Here is a 20,643-nt window from a genome sequence, read left to right on the forward strand (position 1 = left end):
CTGAACCAGGTCCTGAGAGATGCATCTGGACCTTCAGCTGATCCATCTACTGTTGGCTGACGTCTCATCAGAACCTCATTTCATTGAATGACTTTAAATCCAGACTGAGAGAACTTGAGACAGCCTCTCTAACCCGTAACTGTTTTTCTTAATTTGTAAGTAATTTTAATTGTTAATTGTTGTAACTGATACTTTTGGCTTCTTCTTGGCCAGGACTCCCTTACAAAAGAGGTTTTTAATCTCAATGGGACTTTCCTGGTTAAATAAATAAAATAAAATAAAAAAAATGGTCTCCATGGAAACGTGGCTGTTTGGAAAATGGATGGAAAACAGAGAGAAACGGCTGGGGTAGGTCACATGACACAAGAACTGGACTGAAGATCACTGAAAACAGGTCTGATGGAGGAGCGGATCCTCCCCAGAACCCAGACCTCAACAGGTCTGATGTAGGAGCGGATCCTCCCCAGAACCCGGACCTCAACAGGTCTGATGTAGGAGCGGATCCTCCCCAGAACCCGGACCTCAACAGGTCTGATGGAGGAGCGGCTCCTCCCCAGAACCCGGACCTCAACAGGTCTGATGGAGGGGCGGCTCCTCCCTAGAACCCGGACCTCAACAGGTCTGATGGAGGAGCGGCTCCTCCCCAGAACCCGGACCTCAACAGGTCTGATGGAGGGGCGGATCCTCCCCAGAACCCGGACCTCAGCAGGTCTGATGGAGGAGCGGCTCCTCCCCAGAACCCGGACCTCAACAGGTCTGATGGAGGGGCGGATCCTCCCCAGAACCCGGACCTCAGCAGGTCTGATGGAGGAGCGGATCCTCTCCAGAACCCGGACTACTGAAAGACATGATAGAAAGCTTCTCTAAGAGGGTTCAGACTGAGATGAAGAATAAAAAAATTCACTTTAAGTTTTTTAGAACTGGACCGACTTGGGTTGTTCCACATCAGCTGCATCTATATTATTTTCCTGGAAATATTCAGAATAAAAGGTGGATCGGAACTTAAAAGCAGTACTGATGACACCAGATTAAAGCATGAATAAGGGGCAGATCTGTGACGGACAAGCCGTCACCCAACAGCAGTGCATTGTATCAAATCTACATATGCACATGATGCCGGCCAAATCGCAGAATTTCAGGGTTCAAAACATGAGTTTGCAAACTAACAGCTAACTCTAATCCATCATGGTGTATTAATCCATCTATTATATACAGAATATGTGATATATATATACAGAAACATGTCTAAATTAACTTCTCCAAACCATAATTGTGCTGTAAAAAAACAGGTAAAAATCTTGAACTGATTCTGTTTGAGTGCATTCAGGACTTTTTGTTGTTTCTTTGGTTTGAACGGCAACATTTTGGTGTTTAAACTTTAAATAAGTGTTGTCTTCATGACATAAAAAAAGTACTTCATTTTAAATGCTGAGTATGAAGACATTAAGCATAACTCAGGTAAGTTTCCAGTTAAAAAGGCACTTTTCTTTCTGAAAAGCCAGATATGACTGAAACGCTGCACATACTGTATATACAAATAACACCAACTCATTTACAAACTGCTGCAAAAAGACAACGTTGGTCCTTCTCTGAGGGGGTTGGGGTTGCTACAGTCCACATGTCTGCCATGGGATCTACTCCTGGGATCATTTCTACATAAAGGCAGTATTTATATGAATGTGAAGCACAAGGCACGCGTTGGACCCTGGTCATCTCCGCCTTTCTCCTTTCTGCATGCTGCAGTCCAAGCATGCAGGAAGAATCGTGTCAAAGCCGCTTCCCTTCTTGACTTCCTGCTGTTGCATCCATGTTGTTGGCAGGGTGGAGAGGAGGGGGCGGGCTATGCATGGCTGTGGACGGAGATGCTCGACAGGTCGTTCCTGATGATTTCATTGACTGAAAAAGAGAAAAGAGAAAAATGTGTGAACATTACGTTTTTTTGATGCTCTGCAGAGAAAAACAGGATTCAGGAAAATCTGAGGACACAGCATTTTCCTAAACTTAACCTCATAGCCAGTATTTAATGTTTACTAATCTCATTTTAAGTTCTTTGATTTTTAATATTCAAACTTTTAAATTTATTAGCTTGGGATCATTTCCTCTCACCAAAAGGTGTTTTTTTTTCCCCTTTTACCAATATTTCTTGTCTTTTTAGTTATATTTCCTTGTGTATATGTATTTCATTCCCTCTATGCTGTGAAAGGTAAATCATCTTTTCTGTCAGCGTACAAGAGAAGTCTGTTTGTCAGGAATATTTTTTTAAATAATTGTTTTAAATAATTAATACTGATAACATTTAAAACTGTAATTTTTAGATAACCTGACCTTTTATAGTCAAGATTACCTGGCAAACAAATAAACTCCACTCATACCACCACCAAAAAAAAAACCCAAATGTGTTTGTTTATTTATATTTTCTCTTTTTCTCACCTGGTTATCTGTTGTTATGTCAGGACATTTTGGTTATTTATATATTTTTTTCCAGGTAAAACAACTGCAGGATGCCATTTTAAATCTTTTATTTTTAATACTTTTTATTTGTTTATTTATTTTACTGTGCAGAACTTTTTTCTCTACTTGTGATAAAGTGGGACACTCTGAAGTGGATGTGTATGATGCTGGGTTGATAATTCCCTTTCGACAGAGCTCTGGTCAGAGAGGAGGGCACAGAGAAGACAGCTCCTTGAACTTCTTTCTTGTAGTTGGGTAACAGGATGTTTGTGTTTATTTGTGGGTGGATGAGTGCAGTAAACGTGTGTGTTAGGTGTGTGTGTGTGGTCTGTGAAAGAAACAAAGTACAAATAATATTAATGTTACTGTACAATTGTACGAACTTGCATAGCAACTGCAGGTGCTCAACACGTGGAGGACACATGAACCGCGGCCTCAAATTACGCTACATTGCTTCGTAGGGAAGGGATTGCATACAATGCGTCTAGGCACACAAACTAAATAAACAACAAATTAAGTAGACAGTTCGCTGATACAATGCCTACACACATTCGGGACAATATTAGCATAATAATATACGTTAAACCTTACTTCTGATTCATGTACGCACACGGTGGGTGACCGTCTAGTAGCTTGCGGTGTCAGTCTCAGTAAGGATACACACCGGAAAAAGGAAGTAACGGCAGTAACATGCAAGCTTCATAATAAAATAGCTTGGAACATAATAGACTTTCCGACACAGCCGCCCCCAAATTTAGCATGAATTTGAACCTTTGAGGACCAGTTGGACCAGAAGTGGTCTGCCAGGATCTGGCTGTGCTGCCACCGTCTCCTGCTAAGAAGGTCACTGGAGGCAAAGATGGCTTGCGGGAGTGATGCATCGTGGCGTCCCATCGGCAGTAGATTTGGTGTGACAGGATCTGGGTATGCAGCGTCGTAGGAGACGTACCCGAGCGGCTTAGCATTAAATATTCCCTCTACCTCAATCAACAAAGTCTGCAGCACGGGTTTGGGAACTGTGTGGTCTTGGAGGACAACTTAGAGAGCTTTCTTAATAGACTTAATCTCACGTTCCCACGTTCCTCCAAAGTGTGGTGACCCAGGAGGGTTGAAATGGAACTCAATCTTCTGTCCTGCCAGCTGTTCTTGGAGAGGGGCTTCCAGAGCAATAAAGCTGGCCTGTAGTTCAGCAGCTCCACCTCTAAAATTTGTCCCCCTATCAGCCAGGATTTCAAATGGCTTGCCATGGTGGGCAATGAAGCGACGGAGGGCGATCAGGAAGGCATCAGTGTCTATGTTTTCCAGTAGGTCGAGGTGCACACAGCTTGTTGTCATGCACTTGAAAATCAGACTCCACCGCGTTTCCGTGCGCTGGCCCATCTTGACATTGTAAGGGCCGAAGCAGTCGACCCCAGTCAACCAAAAGGGCGGCTTGTACAAACGAAGTCTGCTGGGGGGAAGATCTGCCATCTGTGGGGCTACTGGAGTTGCACGCCACTTCTGACATTCGATACAACTGCGCTGGTGACGCTTTATGGACTCTCGTCCCCGGATGATCCAATATCTTCCCCTTATTTCCGCGAAGACTCGTTCAGGACCAGGATGTAGCAGTTCATTGTCATACTTCTTAATAAGCAACTTCGTAACTTGATGTGTAGGATCAAGGATGATAGGATGCATTGCATCTGGGTCGAGATCTTCTGCTCTGCGTAGTCTACCTCCCACTCTTACCAGAACAACGGTTTCGTCATACTCCGGAGCCAGCATAAGCAGGCGACTCTGCCTTGGGATGGACTTACCAGCAGCGAGAGATTGCACCTCCTCAGGGAAGGATTCTTTTTGGGATTGTCTGATAATATGTAGCTCTGCCGCTTGGGTTTCGGCTGCTGTCATCGTTGGACTGTTCTGGTTGTTAGCCGCCCCATGAAGGCTCTCATGGGTGGCCTTGAGGAGACTGTCCCAGTTGTCAGATGCAGGTGTCAAGATTGGGCAGCAAGTGGTGGCTCCACAGAACACGGTCTTTCGAAGTTCATCCTCATCTGTTTCCTGGGCGTCTTCCCACTGTAGCAATGGCCAAGAGTCTGCAAGGTTTTCCCCGAGTGAGGTTTAGTGTGGCTTTCTGTGTTAAAAAACACATTGGATGAATGAGCCTGTGGTTTCCTTTGACTCTTAACTGGCTTATGTTGGTCTTGGAACATGAGGGCTGCTCTGGATGAAATACGCTTTGCCTGCGACTTTAACTGAAGCCAGGCAGAGAAGTCGATGAGCGTAAAGGTCTGATCAGTACCCGTCCTTAGAATGCCTTGGTTTATGCTGTATTCCACAAACCCATAACGATAGTTGGCAGGCAGTTTGCTAAGCAGCCTGTCCACATGGGATCCACATCGCAGTTCGTATCCGTTCTCTCCCTCGAGAGAGCAGAGCATGCCCACTAGACCCTGTACGGATAGGGTGAAGTTGTCAAATGCCTCTGGATCCCCAGGTCTTACGGGGGGTGAGTTTAAGATGGCACCCAGCTCACCCTGCACAAGCTGACACGGTTGTCCATATTTATCTTGGAGGGCCTGGAGGGCAGCAGTGTACAGCTTAGGGTCGTGCATGTAAGCTTGGACTAGTTTGTTAGCACTACGCAACTTCAAGGGGTCAAGGAGGACTTGATATTTGTACTGCTCTGAGGTGGGCATGTGTGTTGAGTAGATTATCCAAAGCCATCTTGAGTAAGGCAAAATTTAACTCTTTTCCCGAGGTGAAATGAGGTAGAGCAGGTCTAGGAAGGCCATATAAAGTAACAACCAGGAGCTTCATGAGGTCCGTCCCTGGAGCTGCCCTGTCACTCGGCAGTGGCATATTCACTTGTGGCAAAGGTGGCATAGCGATGTATGAATAAGGCAGTGTATTGTTAGCCTGTGGCGCTGGCTGTTGAGGTGGGAAAGCCGGAGGCACATGCTGGGTCTTAGCTTGTCTGTAAGACATCTGTGGTTGACTAAGTGGGGCCTTAGATTGTTGTATGGCTGCTGCAGGGGCACCCACACCTTGTCTTGGATGAGGCTGTGGAGCTGGGCTGAGTCCTCAAACTTGTGGAGCAGTCTGGACTTGTACTGGTGAGAGATTAATTGACACAGGCGGATTAATGGCTCCTGTGGACACTGGTGGTGGAGCAGGGATTGATGGAGTAGACTGGCATGGTCCGGATACTCCTTGTGAATGAGGCGATGAAGGCTGGTCTGTAGCTGAGCGCCTTGGGTTGTACTCACATTCACTGAGGGGCCTGGAGAAAGGGAAACTCTCAATTCTCTCTTCCTTCAGAAAAGATACGATAAGAGCTGCTTGTGTCAATTCCATCTCCTTCTCTTTCAGTCGTGGTTGCAGCACCTGATGTCTGGCTATAGCCTCTTTACTCATACGCCATCTCAGCTTTCTCCTCCAGCCGACGTCTCTGCCATCTCTGACGTCTCTAGTTCTCTGAGAAGCTCCTCCTTCTCATTAAGGGCATCTCTTGCTTCTTTGTCTAGCAGACTGCACTGCTCATCCACTAGCGTCTGTTCCACAATCTGCCTCTGTGGCTCTGCTAGTTCCATACGCTTTACCTGTTCCTCCAGCATGGCACTCTGCAGTTCGGATAACCCCTCGGCTATGGATTTCCGGACATGTGAGTCAGTACTAGCTTGAGTACTCTGCCTGCTATGGCGGGAGGATCGGCTTGACCGTGCTCTCATAGGGGGTAGCAGTAAGAGCGGATGTGGGGCTGTGGTGCCAAAGGCTGGAGCTGTTGCTTTGAGTCCCTCAACTCTTGTGGGTGGAGGTACTGGGACTCCTGGTAGGTATCCAACGTCAAAGTCTTCAAGGTATACTGGTCTCTCCCGCTGGGGTCTAGGAATCACTACTGCATCTGCAGATGGTTGTTCTGACTCCATATTGTCTCCAAAAAAGTTATCATCCAGCTCGAGGGAACATGTGATAGGGTGGGACACTCTGAAGTGGATGTGTATGATGCTGGGTTGATAATTCCCTTTTGACAGAGCTCTGGTCAGAGAGGAGGGTACAGAGAAGACAGCTCCTTGAACTTCTTTATTGTAGTTGGGTAACAGGATGTTTGTGTTTATTTGTGGGTGGATGAGTGCAGTAAACGTGTGTGTTAGGCGTGTGTGTGTTTGTGGTCTGTGAAAGAAACAAAGTACAAATAATATTAATATTACTGTACAATTGTATGAACTTGCATAGCAAATAATGCTATACATATTCTGACTGGTAATATTGTAACTTAGCCCCAATATATCAGCTGAACCCTGAATTAACCATATCCAGTCAAAGGATCAATAACACAAGTTGGCGGGGTCAGATCAATTTAGCTATCTCTGGCTCCATCTAGTGGGTGCAGCCTGCAATTGCACTGCAGGAGCTCAACACGTGGAGGACACATGAACCATGGCCGCAAATTACACTACATTGCTTCGTAGGGAAGGGATTGCATACAATGCGGCTAGGCACACAAACTAAATAAACAACAAATTAAGTAGACAGTTCGCTGATACAATGCCTACACACATTCGGGACAATATTATCATAATAATATACGTTAAACCTTACTTCTGATTCATGTACGCACACGGTGGGTGACCGTCTAGTAGCTTGCGATGTCGGTCTCAGTAAGGATACACACCGGAAAAAGGAAGTAACGCCAGTAACATGCCAGCTTCACAATTAAATAGCTTGGAACATAATAGACTTTCCGACACTACTGTTGTTTTAAAAGTGCTTTATAAATAAAGTGGTATTTTTTTGTCAGATAAAAACGCTTTTTGTTCCCACCAAGTATTTAAAAAAATCAGATTTTTTTAGGGAAAAAAAAAAAGTTAAAATTAAATTGAAACAGTAAAAACATTTTTAAAATATTTTTTTTTAATTTATTGGTATTTCATTTTGTGTATTTATTTCTAATTTTGGCACTTTTGGTCCTCCTTATTAACAGCTTTTATTGCCTGGGTTGAAACTATTTAAGTTATTTCTGTTTTTTCAGTCATGTTCAGACACATTTACGTGGACACATGAAATCAGGAGAACATTAGAGCATTAACAGCGTTCCGATTTATTGACAGCTGATTCGGGTTAATGGCTGCACTCTAACCTCGCTATTCCCCACAGGAAGTTCAGTCAGGCCGGCTTGTTGCTGACTTCCACTTCACATCCACAACAATCACAGCTTCAAACCTAAATCCAATAACAATTACAGCTCCAAGCAAGTCAGAACCGTCCAAACCCGCTTTTCATCTGTTTCCTGTTTACCAGCTCGTCTCTGACACTGTTAGCAGATAATCTACAGATATTTTTGACTGAAAACAGCTGGAGGCAGCAGAAAAGAAGCAAACCAAACCAAAACCCTGAGCGTAAAACGGGGCTGAAGGTTGATTTTCTAGCTGTTAATTAATAAATATGCAGCAGCTCAGCTTTGAGGTTCTTTCCTCAGAGATCTTATTTCCTTTGAGTCATACTAATAGAAGGAGTTTATATGTAAAATCCCCTGATATATTTTATCAAGAGAGATGATGCAACCTCCTGCTGTCTGTGCAGGTTCCAGGGGCACTTGTTTATCTGTTTTTCTTGGCTCTGTAGTGATGGTGTGAGGTGATCCACGTAGCCTGGCTGAAGCTGAAGTGCTCACGTAAGTACGGCTGAAATCCTGCTGTTATCGATGAACTCATTTAGCTGAACGGCTCATCTCACTTTAATCAGCCTGTGGGGCCTTTCATGAGAGGTTTGGGGAGGACTCGGCTGGAGCCGTCTGGATGAAACCAAGCCAGACCGAGAGAGAAATTTCCTCTGACTGACCGAGACGATGCTGGAAAACAAAACTTGGAATCCCAAGTCTTTTTTTTTTCTTCTTGTTTTCATTAAAAACATCTATTTTTATGTCAGGCTGTAGGGTAGCCCCTCCTCTGGTGACCCAGCAGTGACACAGACACTTGCTCCCAGAAAATACAGCTTCCCGACATAATAAAAAAAACGATGATGGGTTGTACGAGTCTTGCAGGAATTCTACAGAAGAGTAAAAATGTATGAAGGCTGAAAAACAAAGTGTCATCATCTCCCAGGGGAGGTTGAGAAACAATCTGGAAGAAGAAAAATTAGATGCAAACACATTTGAAACCTGAGAGTTTGCATGTAATTGTGAAAAAGAAACCAAAAGGTTTTTTGTATCAGATAAAAAGATCTGGTCCTTATCAGGTATTAAAATGAGGTAAGCCAGTGTGTCATTATTCACTAAACAGAAACTAAAAGGCAGAATCTGTGCGTCTACTTGGCAACAATGCCAAGGAGGAAAGACATCAGCAACAAGCTTAGAGAAGCAACATTCGTCTGGAAGGGTTATTATTTCATCTCAACTTTATCCAGCGTCCATGTAAACATGTCAGCAGGCATCTCATCAGATTGATTTCAGTCGGGTAGATAAAATATTGGTCCATGTAAACGTAGCTGTGGTTGGACCATGAACTCCTCTAAGAACCAAAGTTTACCAGAGTCAGAAATGCGTCAGTCCAGCGGCTAACGCACAGCAGCAGATCTACACCAGTCCAGACCTCATCCTGACTGCAGGAACCGGACAGGTAGGAGGGGGTGGAGGTCTCAGAGTGGTCCGGTCAGAGTCCAGACCTCAACCCGACTGCAGGAACCAGACAGGTAGGAGGGGGCGGAGGTCTCAGAGTGGTCCGGTCAGAGTCCAGACCTCAACCCGACTGCAGGAACCAGACAGGTAGGAGGGGGTGGAGGTCTCAGAGTGGTCTGATCAGAGTCCAGACCTCAACCCAACTGCAGGAACCAGACAGGTAGGAGGGGGTGGAGGTCTCAGAGTGGTACGGTCAGAGTCCAGACCTCATCCTGACTGCAGGAACCAGACAGGTAGGAGGGGGTGGAGGTCTCAGAGTGGTCCTGTCAGAGTCCAGACCTCATTCCTATGTACAGATGCTTTAAATCAACCTTCTGTCACATTCACACTTTTCGTTTCATGTCTTGCTTGAAATGAAAAATTACTACTTTGAAAAAGCATTTTTTCACGTTTTACACGTTTAATTGTCATTTCAAAAATAAACTCAGAACAGGTAATAAAAGCTCAGTAACAAGTCTCTCTTATCAAGATAAGTAAGGACAAAAACACTTAAAATAAGTGAAATATTCTGACGTAAAAACTGGTTAGTGAGAAATAATGAGCATATATGACCTTGATCTAAGATTTTTTGCAGTGATGAACCTTAAACTTTCAGAATTTGGTTTCAAGGTTCATTTAAATCAGAATGTTGTTTTTCTGCATCGTAATGAGGAAAGAGGATTTTTAACATACTTCACCAGGTGAAAGTGACACCAGTGTTTCCAGAAGATCCACTTAAACCTGCAGAAATAAGCTGCTGAACTGACTGACCTCCTCTCCTCTATCTGATCTGGCTTCCAGTCTCTTTGCAGACGTTATAATCGCCCAGTTCAGACCTCATGATGAGGTTTCTACAGTGACTTCTCAGCTGTAAATTCAGGACATCATCAGAGCGCCACATTGTGCCATCACCTGTCAAATAACTGTCCAAACCACGGATGAATCATGACATTCAGACTCTGTTCTTCCACATGTGCTGGAATAACTTTCATGCAACAATGAAAAGGATGAAGAACTGAGTTGGACTGAGTTCATTCTGATATAAAACAAAAGGACAGCGGCCAGGACGGCTTTATCGTGTGTCTCACTGAGGCCACAGCGTCCACTGTTTGTGTGTCTGTTGCCATGGCCCACTTTTCATTGTGCTGTCACATTTGATGGGGAGGATCTAATTGAAAAAAAGAACAAAATTCAATCTATTGATCTCTAAGTAAGCTTACAACGAAGTCCTAAAATTAGACCAAGCACCAGTGTGACATTTGTGGGTCACGTTGATTCAGAGGCTGCAGCCGAAAAACGGAGATACTTCAACACACTTTCACTGTTACAGCTCCAGGTGGTTTTATGAGAGTAACATGTTTGCTTTTTTAACATTGAACAGGACGATTTGCAGGATCATGTGTGAAAGCAACATGTAGAAAAATGCTGAAGAATAATCCCACTGCAGTTTGATGGCACTGGAATATCATCAGATGATTCAGAGAATCAGGAGGAATCTCTGTGTGCATGGGACAAGGCTGGATGCTGGTGATCTGGTGAGCATTAGACAACTAACCAGGTTAACTGGCAACAGGTCAGTAACATGACTGGGTATAAAAGGAGCATTTCAGAGAGGCAGAGTCTTTTAGATGGAAAGATGGACAGAGGTTCACCAACCTGAGACAAACTGGATCTAAAACTGTGGAACAATTTCAGAAAAACATTACTCAGACTTTGAAGATCCACCATCTACAGTGTATAATATCATCAGAAGATTCAGAGAATCAGAAGGAATCTCTGTGTGCATGGGACAAGGCTGGATGCTGGTGATCTTCTGCATTAAAAGCAGACATGATTCTCTACTGGAAACCACTGCATGGACTCAGGAAGACTTCCAGAAACCACTGTCTGTGAACACAGTTCACCCTGAAACCCACAAATGCAGGTTAAAGCTCCATCATGCAGAGAAGAAGCCAGATGTGAACAGGATTCAGAACCAGCTTCTTCCGTCTGCTCTGGACCAAAGCTCATTTAAAATGGTCTGAGGCAAAGTGGAAACCTGGATGAAGATGTGAACTAGTTTGTGGAAAGCATGGACGGCGTGTCCTGCAGACTAAAGAGGAGAGGGAGCATCCAGCTTGTTATCAGTGGACAGGTGGAAAGCTGCATCTCTGATGGGATGGGGCTGCATTAGTGCCTATGGCGTGGGCAGCTTCCACATCGGTGAAGCTCCATCAATGCTGAAAAGTACATGGAGGTTTTAGAGGAACATCTGCTCCCATCCAGACAACGTCTCTTTCAGGGAAGGCCTTGCAGATTTCAGCTGAACCACATCCTGCATCCATCACAGCAGCATGGCTTCACAGGAGAAGAGTCCGGCTGCTGAACTGGCCTGCCTGCAGTCCAGACCTTTCACCAGTACACAACATCTGGAGCATCATGGAAGCAGGAATCCAGCAACCGCACTGAACATCAACCTGGAACCATTTTTTCCAGATGTGTTGCTGCATCAGATTAATTGTCAGCTCATATTTTTCATCACATGGTAAAATGTCTCAGTTTCATTATCTGACATGTTGTTTATCTTCCACTGGGGATAAAATATGTCTGGATGAGATTTGTAATAATGATATTTACATTTTACTCAAAGTTCCAACATTTGGTGGAATTAGAGTTGTAGATTTTTAGATTTTATCATCTCATCAAATTACTTGTAAATATTTCCAAGGTCAGTAATGAAGCTACAGATCTGAAAAATAAAGTTTTAACATATCCAGTTCTGTTAAAGCTGGTTTCACAGCAGAACTCAGAGTCAGGAGTGTTAATGTAATTCAAAATAACTTGTATCCTACTTCACAGTATTCTTCAGCAGGAAGGTGTGGTCTGACATGAAGTAATCCAGGAATGGGTTTCCTGTCTCATGGAGCTGGCGCTGACTGATACAGCCCGGCTCTCTGACCAGGAAATCCTCCAAAAAAATGAGGAAATCCCAAACAATTAGCAGGACAGCACTGTTTGAGTCATTAAGGGCTGAAACGCGCCAACACAATCCGGCCTGTAATCACAACATCATACAAAGGAACTGATCAGGGAAAGAGATATTCAGCAGAACACTTTCACCAGCTGAGACCTGCATGGGGACAAGAACAGATTCCCGTTTAAGTTAACGGAAATCTGGGCTTTTTACATGAGCTGTGGTTTAATGCAGTTTCCCCCTCTTTTCTTATAAAAGGATAAAAAGTTTTGAAATGTCACTCCTGGTTTGGAGTGAATAAAACAGTCTGTGTTGTGTTGTCAGCCGGTGGTGATGCATGTTTCCAGTATGACAATGTCCAGCATTGAGCTGCTGCCATGTGATTGGCTGATTTGATATTTATGTTAACAGTAATTAAACAGATATAGCCAATAAGACAAAAACAAACAACAACAAAAAAAAAAAAAAAAAACAGGGGCAGCAGGGAATAAAAACAACAAATACAAAAAGGAAGGAAGTCCAAATTTTCCCATGTTACAGCATTACTTATAGACAAATCTGGCGGCCATCTTGTGAGTTGCCATTACTAAGGTGGTAAGTCCTAATTACACGGGTCCTCAGTTATTGATATGGGCATGTCATTCCTCCTCTGGTCTCTGATTGGCCGGTGCTCCTCCCTAACTTTAACACACTGCCATCAGCAGACGAGCAGTGTCAGCCACCTCCCTCCTCAGACAGACAGCAGCAGTCTTTATGAAGTAAAGGTCAGTGACCTTCGCTTTAACTTATTGCTATAATTCAAGTTTTCCGCTGCTGTTCGAACAGCCCACAAATGCACCAGACCTTCCAGAATGGGCTGTTCATCTTTGCTGGTCCCATGATTCAGTCTGATTACGGTTCTCTTGTCAACGATTCGATTTGATCCCACGATGCACCATAATGTGTCACTATGTGTTGCATTCTCAGTGTTCTTCATTGCACATTGCTATTTTCTTCATCAACGAATACAAGCAGATAAGTATGAGTTATCTGAATTATTTATATTTTTTTCAGAAATCAATCTGAATGTCCTGATATTGACAAACATCAACATATAAACAATTATGTTATTTTCAAATGTATTAATAAACTTATTTTTCCATTGCCAGAAAATCAAGAATAATAACAATATTTGTATTTACAGTGAGATACTGACTTCCTGTTTGTTTGCTTAATTTTACAGCTTTCCCACGTGAAGGCTTCAAAATGGATTCAGCCTCGGATCTGCTGAGCTGTAACTAGATCAAGCTGCACATGCAAGCAGCGACAGAACATATAAATTACATTACTATAATCGATTATGTTCTGCTGCTACATCGATGCAGAATCATCCACGTCTGCATCATGATGCATCGTAGAAACGATTAAATTTAACACTCCTACTTCAAGATTTCCTTGACATTGTTAAGAAAATAGTCCAATTCAGCCACTTCAGCAATGGCTAATGACCTACTTCTGGTATTTGAGGATACAAGCTATGTGTTCCCACTAGACATAATTTTACCCATCTTTCTTTTGTTAGCTTTGTCACATTATTCATGTTCACTGGATATTTCTGTTTAAAGCATCAGAAAATGTTTCATTCTTTTACAGTTATTTTATTTCTGGTGCTCCACTGATTTATTCCTTCTGCTCTGTGGGGGTTTCTCAAGATTTTAACTTAACTTTTAATATTGTCAGCCTTAAAGCTAATATAAAAAAAGACACTAAACTTTAGAAAATGTCTGTATGTTATTGAGGATAAACCTCATTCTCTGGATTTCAGGTGAGAGAAAAAAAACAGCAGCTGCAACAATAAAGAACAAGTGAAGCTCTGAACACTGAAGCAGAGGTCAGTTTTTATTGTCGGGCTGTTGCATTACAACATGCTGGGATTTCTGTCTTTTTCTATCCATGCAGTATATTAAGCAAAGCTGCAAGGATTGGTGATAAATAATCTAAAGCAGATGTGCATGATGGCAAATATTAAATAAAGAAGTAAAATATATTTAATTAAAGCTGATTATTTCTTAAGTAACTGCATGGTAGAGGTTATATACTCTTTAAATACAAACGTCTACATCATCTGGCCATTAAATGTAATGTTCTGACAGCTAACAAGGCCACAACATGCAATAAAGAAAGCACTTCTTGAGTCTTTGGCTCAGACTTGAGATCAAAATGCATATGTTTAGCTAACGTTAGCTCATCCCTGACAAAGGTTTTAGGCCCCCTGCTGCTAAGTATAATACATGTATTTCTCTGCCTCTTCCTGACTCCATCTGAGCCAAAGAGAAGCATGAAAATACCTCCAGCCAGCAGATGTTAAGGCTGTGTGGCCTCCTCCATTCCCCTTAGCCTCAGCAGCCGTGGAGGTTTGAGTCCTGCGGCTCAGAGGCAAACATGATGCCTCAGACTTTCCATGTGGAGACACATAACTGCTCAGGGGACAGTATGAAAATGCATAACAAAGAGGGATCCAGATAAATACCTGAGGCTTGCACAAACATAATTACAGTCCTTTTTATTGATCCATGTACAGCTTATGACACAGCTGCTTCTCCAGCTTCTACTTCTTAAAGTAGATCTGCATATTAGTTGACTTGAAAATGATCAGATCTCTTCACAATCTTTTCAAGCTATCATAGAAGACAAAAGCTGTTCCACATGGCTCGATCCTGGGATCACTGCAGTTTATATGGTTCATCCTAGATTCTGATCAGTATGTCTCTAATACCAACTTTTATGCTGATGATATGTTGATGTTCCTCTCTGCATTTGCACCTCATTAGTTAAATCTTTTAGAGCTTTAAATGTGAATTAAAACTTGTTCTAAATGGCAACAGAACGTAGCAGACGTAGATCATGATGATGAATCTGTTGCCTGGAGACACTTTGATTTAAAAAGTCGAACGTGGACAAAAATACTAGTTACTGAAGATGATGTCCAGATAAAGTTTTAACACCAGCAATCTGCTGCAACACCTTAGCTGCTAACATGCTTTAGAGAATCAAGAATGTCTGAAACTAAGATACTATCCTCCACATCCTCAGGTAAAACTGAAGCAACTAGAGTCAGATATCACTTGCACACATTTACAAGACGTACTAATTTGCAAACCTGTTTTAATACCCGCGTGCACTTTAAGGGGGATTTTTTTGTACAATGTACAATTCTTATAACAATGGAATAGACTATTCTTAGCCATTCTACTCCAGAAATGATTTTCTATTTGACATTAAATAAATAAATGACAAAGGTTGAAAATCACCCCACACACAAATACACTGATACTCAAAGTCTCAAATCTACTTTTTTGAGTGTATTGAATCAAACGCTAAGATTTTTGTTTGGAGCATTTTAGTAAAATTTCCTTCAGTTTGACAAAGAAAACAAACCCAGGAATATGCATCATGGTGGTGGAGGTCTCTGAGATCTAGACCAACAACAGGGTCTCCCTCCCCATCCAGACGGTTCAGTGGAGGATCAAAGCTCTGCTGCCTGGTCTTTCTTCATCTCTTCAACTCCTCTCCCTCACTGACCTCACACAAGGCCACAGACTAGTTTTTATTACTCTAATGGAGATAATTTATTTATCTTATTTCAGACCAGCACCATACAGAACCTCAGCGGTGAGGTCATTGGACGGTTGATATTTTACAGTGAACTTCAAGCAGGCGTGCTTTATTTTTTCAGAATTTTAGGACAAAACAAATTAAATACTAAACCACCTGCTCTCAATAATTCGATTACATTAGTAGCTACTATAAAAAACACATCCTGACTGGATATGCTTTACACCCAGGTGAGCAAACTAAAAGGACTGAAATATTTCTGTAATATAATGAACTTCATGATGTTTGGGACTCATACATTTATCACAATGAGGATTTTGGCTAAAATGTGTTGTGGACCTGCACCTGGATGCACATAAAAATGTAATTTATGCAGTTACTAACTTTTAAAGGTGTCTTTTAATAGATTCCATTCAGCATTTCTTCACTATTGATTAGTGTGACCTTTATTTAAGATATACATGTCTTAACTGATCAACTTTGATAGAAAATAGAAACAAATATAGAATCTGCTGTAGCAACACTCAGTAAAAGCTGGATAGATATGTTTCCATTGGGTTTCATCAACTTTTTTTAAATTAATTTTTTACTATTTTTGATCCACCTGTTTATTTTTATTTCATTTTATTTTTAAATAAAACTGCATATATAAGCTGAATCTTTTAACCCCAGTCAGCATCAGACATGATGTTTCCAGCCTCAGCTGTCAGATCATGAGGCTAAAATGATGTAAAATGAATGTATGAATAGATGTAGCAGCATAAAGGTCGACCAGAAGAAGAAAACAGAATTTATTACTAACAGAACTTTGTAGAAATAACACACAGATCAACAGTGACCAAACCTTTTCTCATCTCATCGTTCTCTCAAGTCTTTCAGGAGAAAAAATATTGTTATTGAAACAAACACACAACAGAAACTATTTCCATGTTTCCACTTTTTCCTCATTTCCAGTTATTCCTGCTACTATTTACCTGCTATCCTCACTAAACCAACTCCAGCTCAGCTGCTTTGTGGCGCCACCGTGCATCAGAAACGTCTTCTTGGCTTTATTCCAGCCATAGAGGAGCATTATTTTTCTCCTTTTCACACACACATAGAACTTTCTGCTCACTGGTTGATCTTTGGCTGCTCCTGATTGGACGTTACCGTCAATCTAAGCTCTCTGATTGGTGGAAAGTCTGACAGGAAGTGGCTTCATCATCATGTCCAGGTCTAAATAGAGGTCTCTTAGCAACATAGTAGTGATGGTGATGTTTTTATGGTGAAATGTGATAAATAATGCTGTTATCATGGATCATTGTGGATTTACCAGATAGAGTCTCTGAATAAAACTACATTTACTGGCTGGATTGTAAACCTCCTGGACGGGATAGAAATGCTGGAAAACTTTGGTTGATCAGCTAAAGACTAGCTATCCATCACAGTTTACCCCACAGAGCTACACACCACCGCTCCTGAGATGCTGGTGATGGTAGAAGAGATGGCGCTCAAGGAGATCTGTTGGAGTTTGAAGGGTTAATGAGACTTTTTAAAGAACTGAGGAATCTGATTTATTTTCTAGAGGAATCTGTGTCCATTTCTGGCCAAATCCAAGATTTAAGCTGCTCAACATACGTAAAGCATTTTAAGTTACAAAATTGTATGAATAGTGCTGTAGAAATAAACACTGATTGATGATTCTCTGAGGGAATTTGGACCAAAGACGTGAGCCAATATCCATTCCTGTTAGAAAAGCTAAGGTCCAATCCCATTTATCTGTTTTTAACCCTTTCCCCCTTGTCTTGTAAAACAAAGTAGTAAGGGGTAGGGATGAAGACATTCCCCTAGGAAATGAGATACCTCTACTTTACCGTTGGACGTCATCATAAGTCGTCGCTAGTTGCTATGTTAGACAAAGTGACAAGTATCTATGACAACCAAATGGTAACAAATTGATGACAGCAAACAAAGATGGCGTCTACAGCTGTTTAATTCTAATGCCTGGGCTATGGACATACAGTATTTGTGCTTTTGTCTTCAATGAGTGATATGCTGCATTAGCAAACTAGCTCACATAAATAAACATTATTGGTTAGTGGTTAGAGATAAGTTAGTAACAGCGCTATGATGAACGGGGGTGTAAATAAATGGCCACAAGGTGGAAAATAATTTTTATGTCCTTATTGATGCTGAAAATACATTCATGGGTGTCCTGCCTTCCATCTGTCGCCATCTTTGCCGATCTATCCAGTGTATGTTGGGGAATTTTTTATACTCCTTCATTTGTTGTGCAGAAATTGGATTCAGCCTAAACTGTTGGTGGATGCTGCTTTTATACCCAATCCTGACACCCTTACCTGTTACCAGTTGAGCTACTGGTTGGAGAATCTTCCAGAATCATGTTACTGGATATTCTAGAAACTTTTTCTGTCTTTATTGGACTCTAGAACAACTTTAACTGAGTGTGTTGCTGCAGCAGATTCAACAGTTGTTTCTATTTTTAAACAAAGTTAGTCAAAGAAGAAACTGGGAATCATTTATGTAGACTGGTGTTGGCCATGAAGATTTATAAACTACTGCTGACTTCCATAAATCCATCTTCACAACACAGTAATACAGGAAGCAAATAGCTGCTTTCCAAAAACGCTGAAATATTTCTTAAATGAATCAGAAATGCTGTCAGGACCTTCAGGTATATTCTCTCATTCTGAACCAGCAGTGGGTTTTTATAAGAGGTCTAGATGGGTCTGCTCCTTTCTAATCTTTTCTTTGCACTAGAAAACATCAGAAACTGTTCTTCTCACCATCGTCTAGGTACATCTGGTCCAGCTCTTGTGGCTCTTGCTTGATGCTGACAGCTGGCATCGGGGGGCTTCCGTCCTCCTGCAGAGAGGTCCGCCTCCTCTCCAGCACCTTGGGGAGCTGCTGGGTACCTGGGCTGGTGTCACCGCTGACCGGCTGGGCCGGCGTCAAGCCGTGGGTTGGAGAGAAGCGGCTGTCAGTCGGGGTGGAGGGCTGAGAGGTTGGAGAGGAAGAGGAGCTGCTGGGGGGGTAGAGGCTGGTGGGCTGGTAGTACCCAGGAGTCTCCTGGATGATGGACACGTGGGAGGTCGGGGGTTGTTGGACTGAAAGGCACTTGGAAAAGGGGGATGGCGACAGATTGTGCAGCTTGGGGCTGGTGCTTGGCGAGGAGGAGGAAGGCTTGGCTGCCAGTCTCGGAGGGCTGACAGGGTAAGCTCCGCCCACGACACGGGGCCTGGGGTCAGAGATCATGGGCGTCATGGCCTGTGGGGGGTAGAATGGCTTCGGGTGCAAGGACAGGCCGGAGCCATGTTGGGCGCAGAGCAGAGGGGCGTCAAAGTCGTCATGAGGCTCCGTCTTTATCGTCGGGACTGAGAGGAGAGGAGGAAAAGCTGCGTGAGCAAACACGAACTCAACTTCCTGAAAGAGTGGTTCACAAACACTCGTCAATGAGCGTCTGTTTCAGCCTGAGCCCTCCCCCACCCCACAGAAAATATCAACAACGATTTACAAAAAACCAAGACATGACTCATCAAGGGAAGAAAAAGGACTGTTTCTGTAATAAAACCATCTTTGGATCATGATCAGGGTCAAGTCTGGGGCTGAACTGAGCAGCGATTCTTCAACCTGGATCCTGCTCAACTCAAACACCACTCAGTCATTTCTGTGGCTTCTCACAGTTAAGTTTTACAAAAAAAAACACCTTAAAGGGGAGAAATCCAGAAAAAAAGCGACACATTTAGATCCTTTCCCTTTTAGGACATCCAAGTCTGAAACATGTCATGGTCTGTGTGGAAAGTCTTCGTATGGAAGCTGAGAGCGGCCATAACTGATTTAACTTCACATGAGATCCCGAAGCTCACGATGAAATCAGTTCAACTCCCTTTATTTGCCATCAAGCAATTTTTATAAAAAGGGCTTGAGAGTAGCCTAACATGTAGTAATAGGAAAAACAAATTACATTTATAAGTAAACAATGTGAAGACAGAATTTACAGATAAAATGGAGTTTGTTCATATTTACTTTTATATTTATAAAGTATTTTTTATTTAATGTAAACTGGGTAGAACAAATAAAACTGTGAAGCCTAAAACTTTGACAAGGACTGATTTTATCTGTGAGGCCACAAACAAGAAGAAGGAATTCAATAAATAAACTAAATGAATCCTGATTACAGCAGAATTATGGTTCAGTTTAACTGCAGTTTAAACACAATTAAGAACTTGTAAATCTGGGTTTGAGTGAACAGAAATGAAGCTGAACAGACAGACGTTTGTCTTGCTTTAAATGTTTTAGTTTTAACATTAACATCATCAATCGGCTGCAGCTTAAAACTAAATAAATTCTCATCTCTGCTTTGATTTCTTTTAACAAAGCTTTTCCAGACTATAAAATTATCTACTTTATATAAAAGCTAAATTAGTCATTTAGTGCTGCTGTTTTCTTGCTCCAGTCCTTGTTTTTCTGCTATTTTTCCAGATATTTCAGATTTTAGAGGCAATAATAAAGAGACGAAAGGAGTGATGTGTCATGCCTCACCGAAGCCTCGGCTGTCAACAGCTGTAAGAGAGGAACTGTGCAGAGATGGCTGCACAACCGCAGGACTAAAATAGCAAACGCACCCCTATTTTGGGCCTGTTTGCAGGAAGTGTGCCTGCCTGGTGAGGATGCAGTGAGCACAGAAAGAAACACAAGCGCAAATGTTTGCTTTGCCACAAGAGAGCCTCCGGCTGAGCTTCCGGAGTGTGGAAATGGGTGCTGTTCATCTTAAAAATAAACCTGTTTTTGAATGAGATGTTGTCGCACCTGCTCAGAAATTTAGGGTTTCATTTTCTTAATGAATGAATGAAATGAATGAAAAATACTTTATTAATCCCTTTGCAGGGAAATTCATGTTTTCAGTACAACCCATCCAAACAGAACAGGCATACTGACGGAGCAGCCATTTCTACAGCGCTCCTTGTCTCAGGTTACATTTTTAAATAAACCAGGATTATTTCAT

At 42.3% G+C, this 20,643-nt stretch overlaps 1 protein-coding gene across 1 annotated transcript in view; it reads right to left on the reverse strand.

The window, feature by feature from the left end:
• Positions 1–743: 743 nt before the first annotated feature.
• Positions 744–20,643, reverse strand: part of nfatc1 (nuclear factor of activated T cells 1) — a 66,305-nt gene continuing 46,405 nt past the window's right edge. Inside the window, exons 9-10 of the mRNA XM_042012551.1 lie at positions 18,425–19,012; positions 744–1,896 (exon numbers count right to left, since the gene is read on the reverse strand). Of these exons, the coding sequence (XP_041868485.1) occupies positions 1,841–1,896; positions 18,425–19,012 (644 nt within the window). The 3' untranslated portion in view covers positions 744–1,840. The remainder of the gene's footprint in view (positions 1,897–18,424; positions 19,013–20,643) is intronic.

The sequence above is a fragment of the Melanotaenia boesemani genome, chromosome 17 (genome assembly GCF_017639745.1).
Source record: "Melanotaenia boesemani isolate fMelBoe1 chromosome 17, fMelBoe1.pri, whole genome shotgun sequence".
Classification (NCBI taxonomy): Eukaryota; Metazoa; Chordata; class Actinopteri; order Atheriniformes; family Melanotaeniidae; genus Melanotaenia; species Melanotaenia boesemani.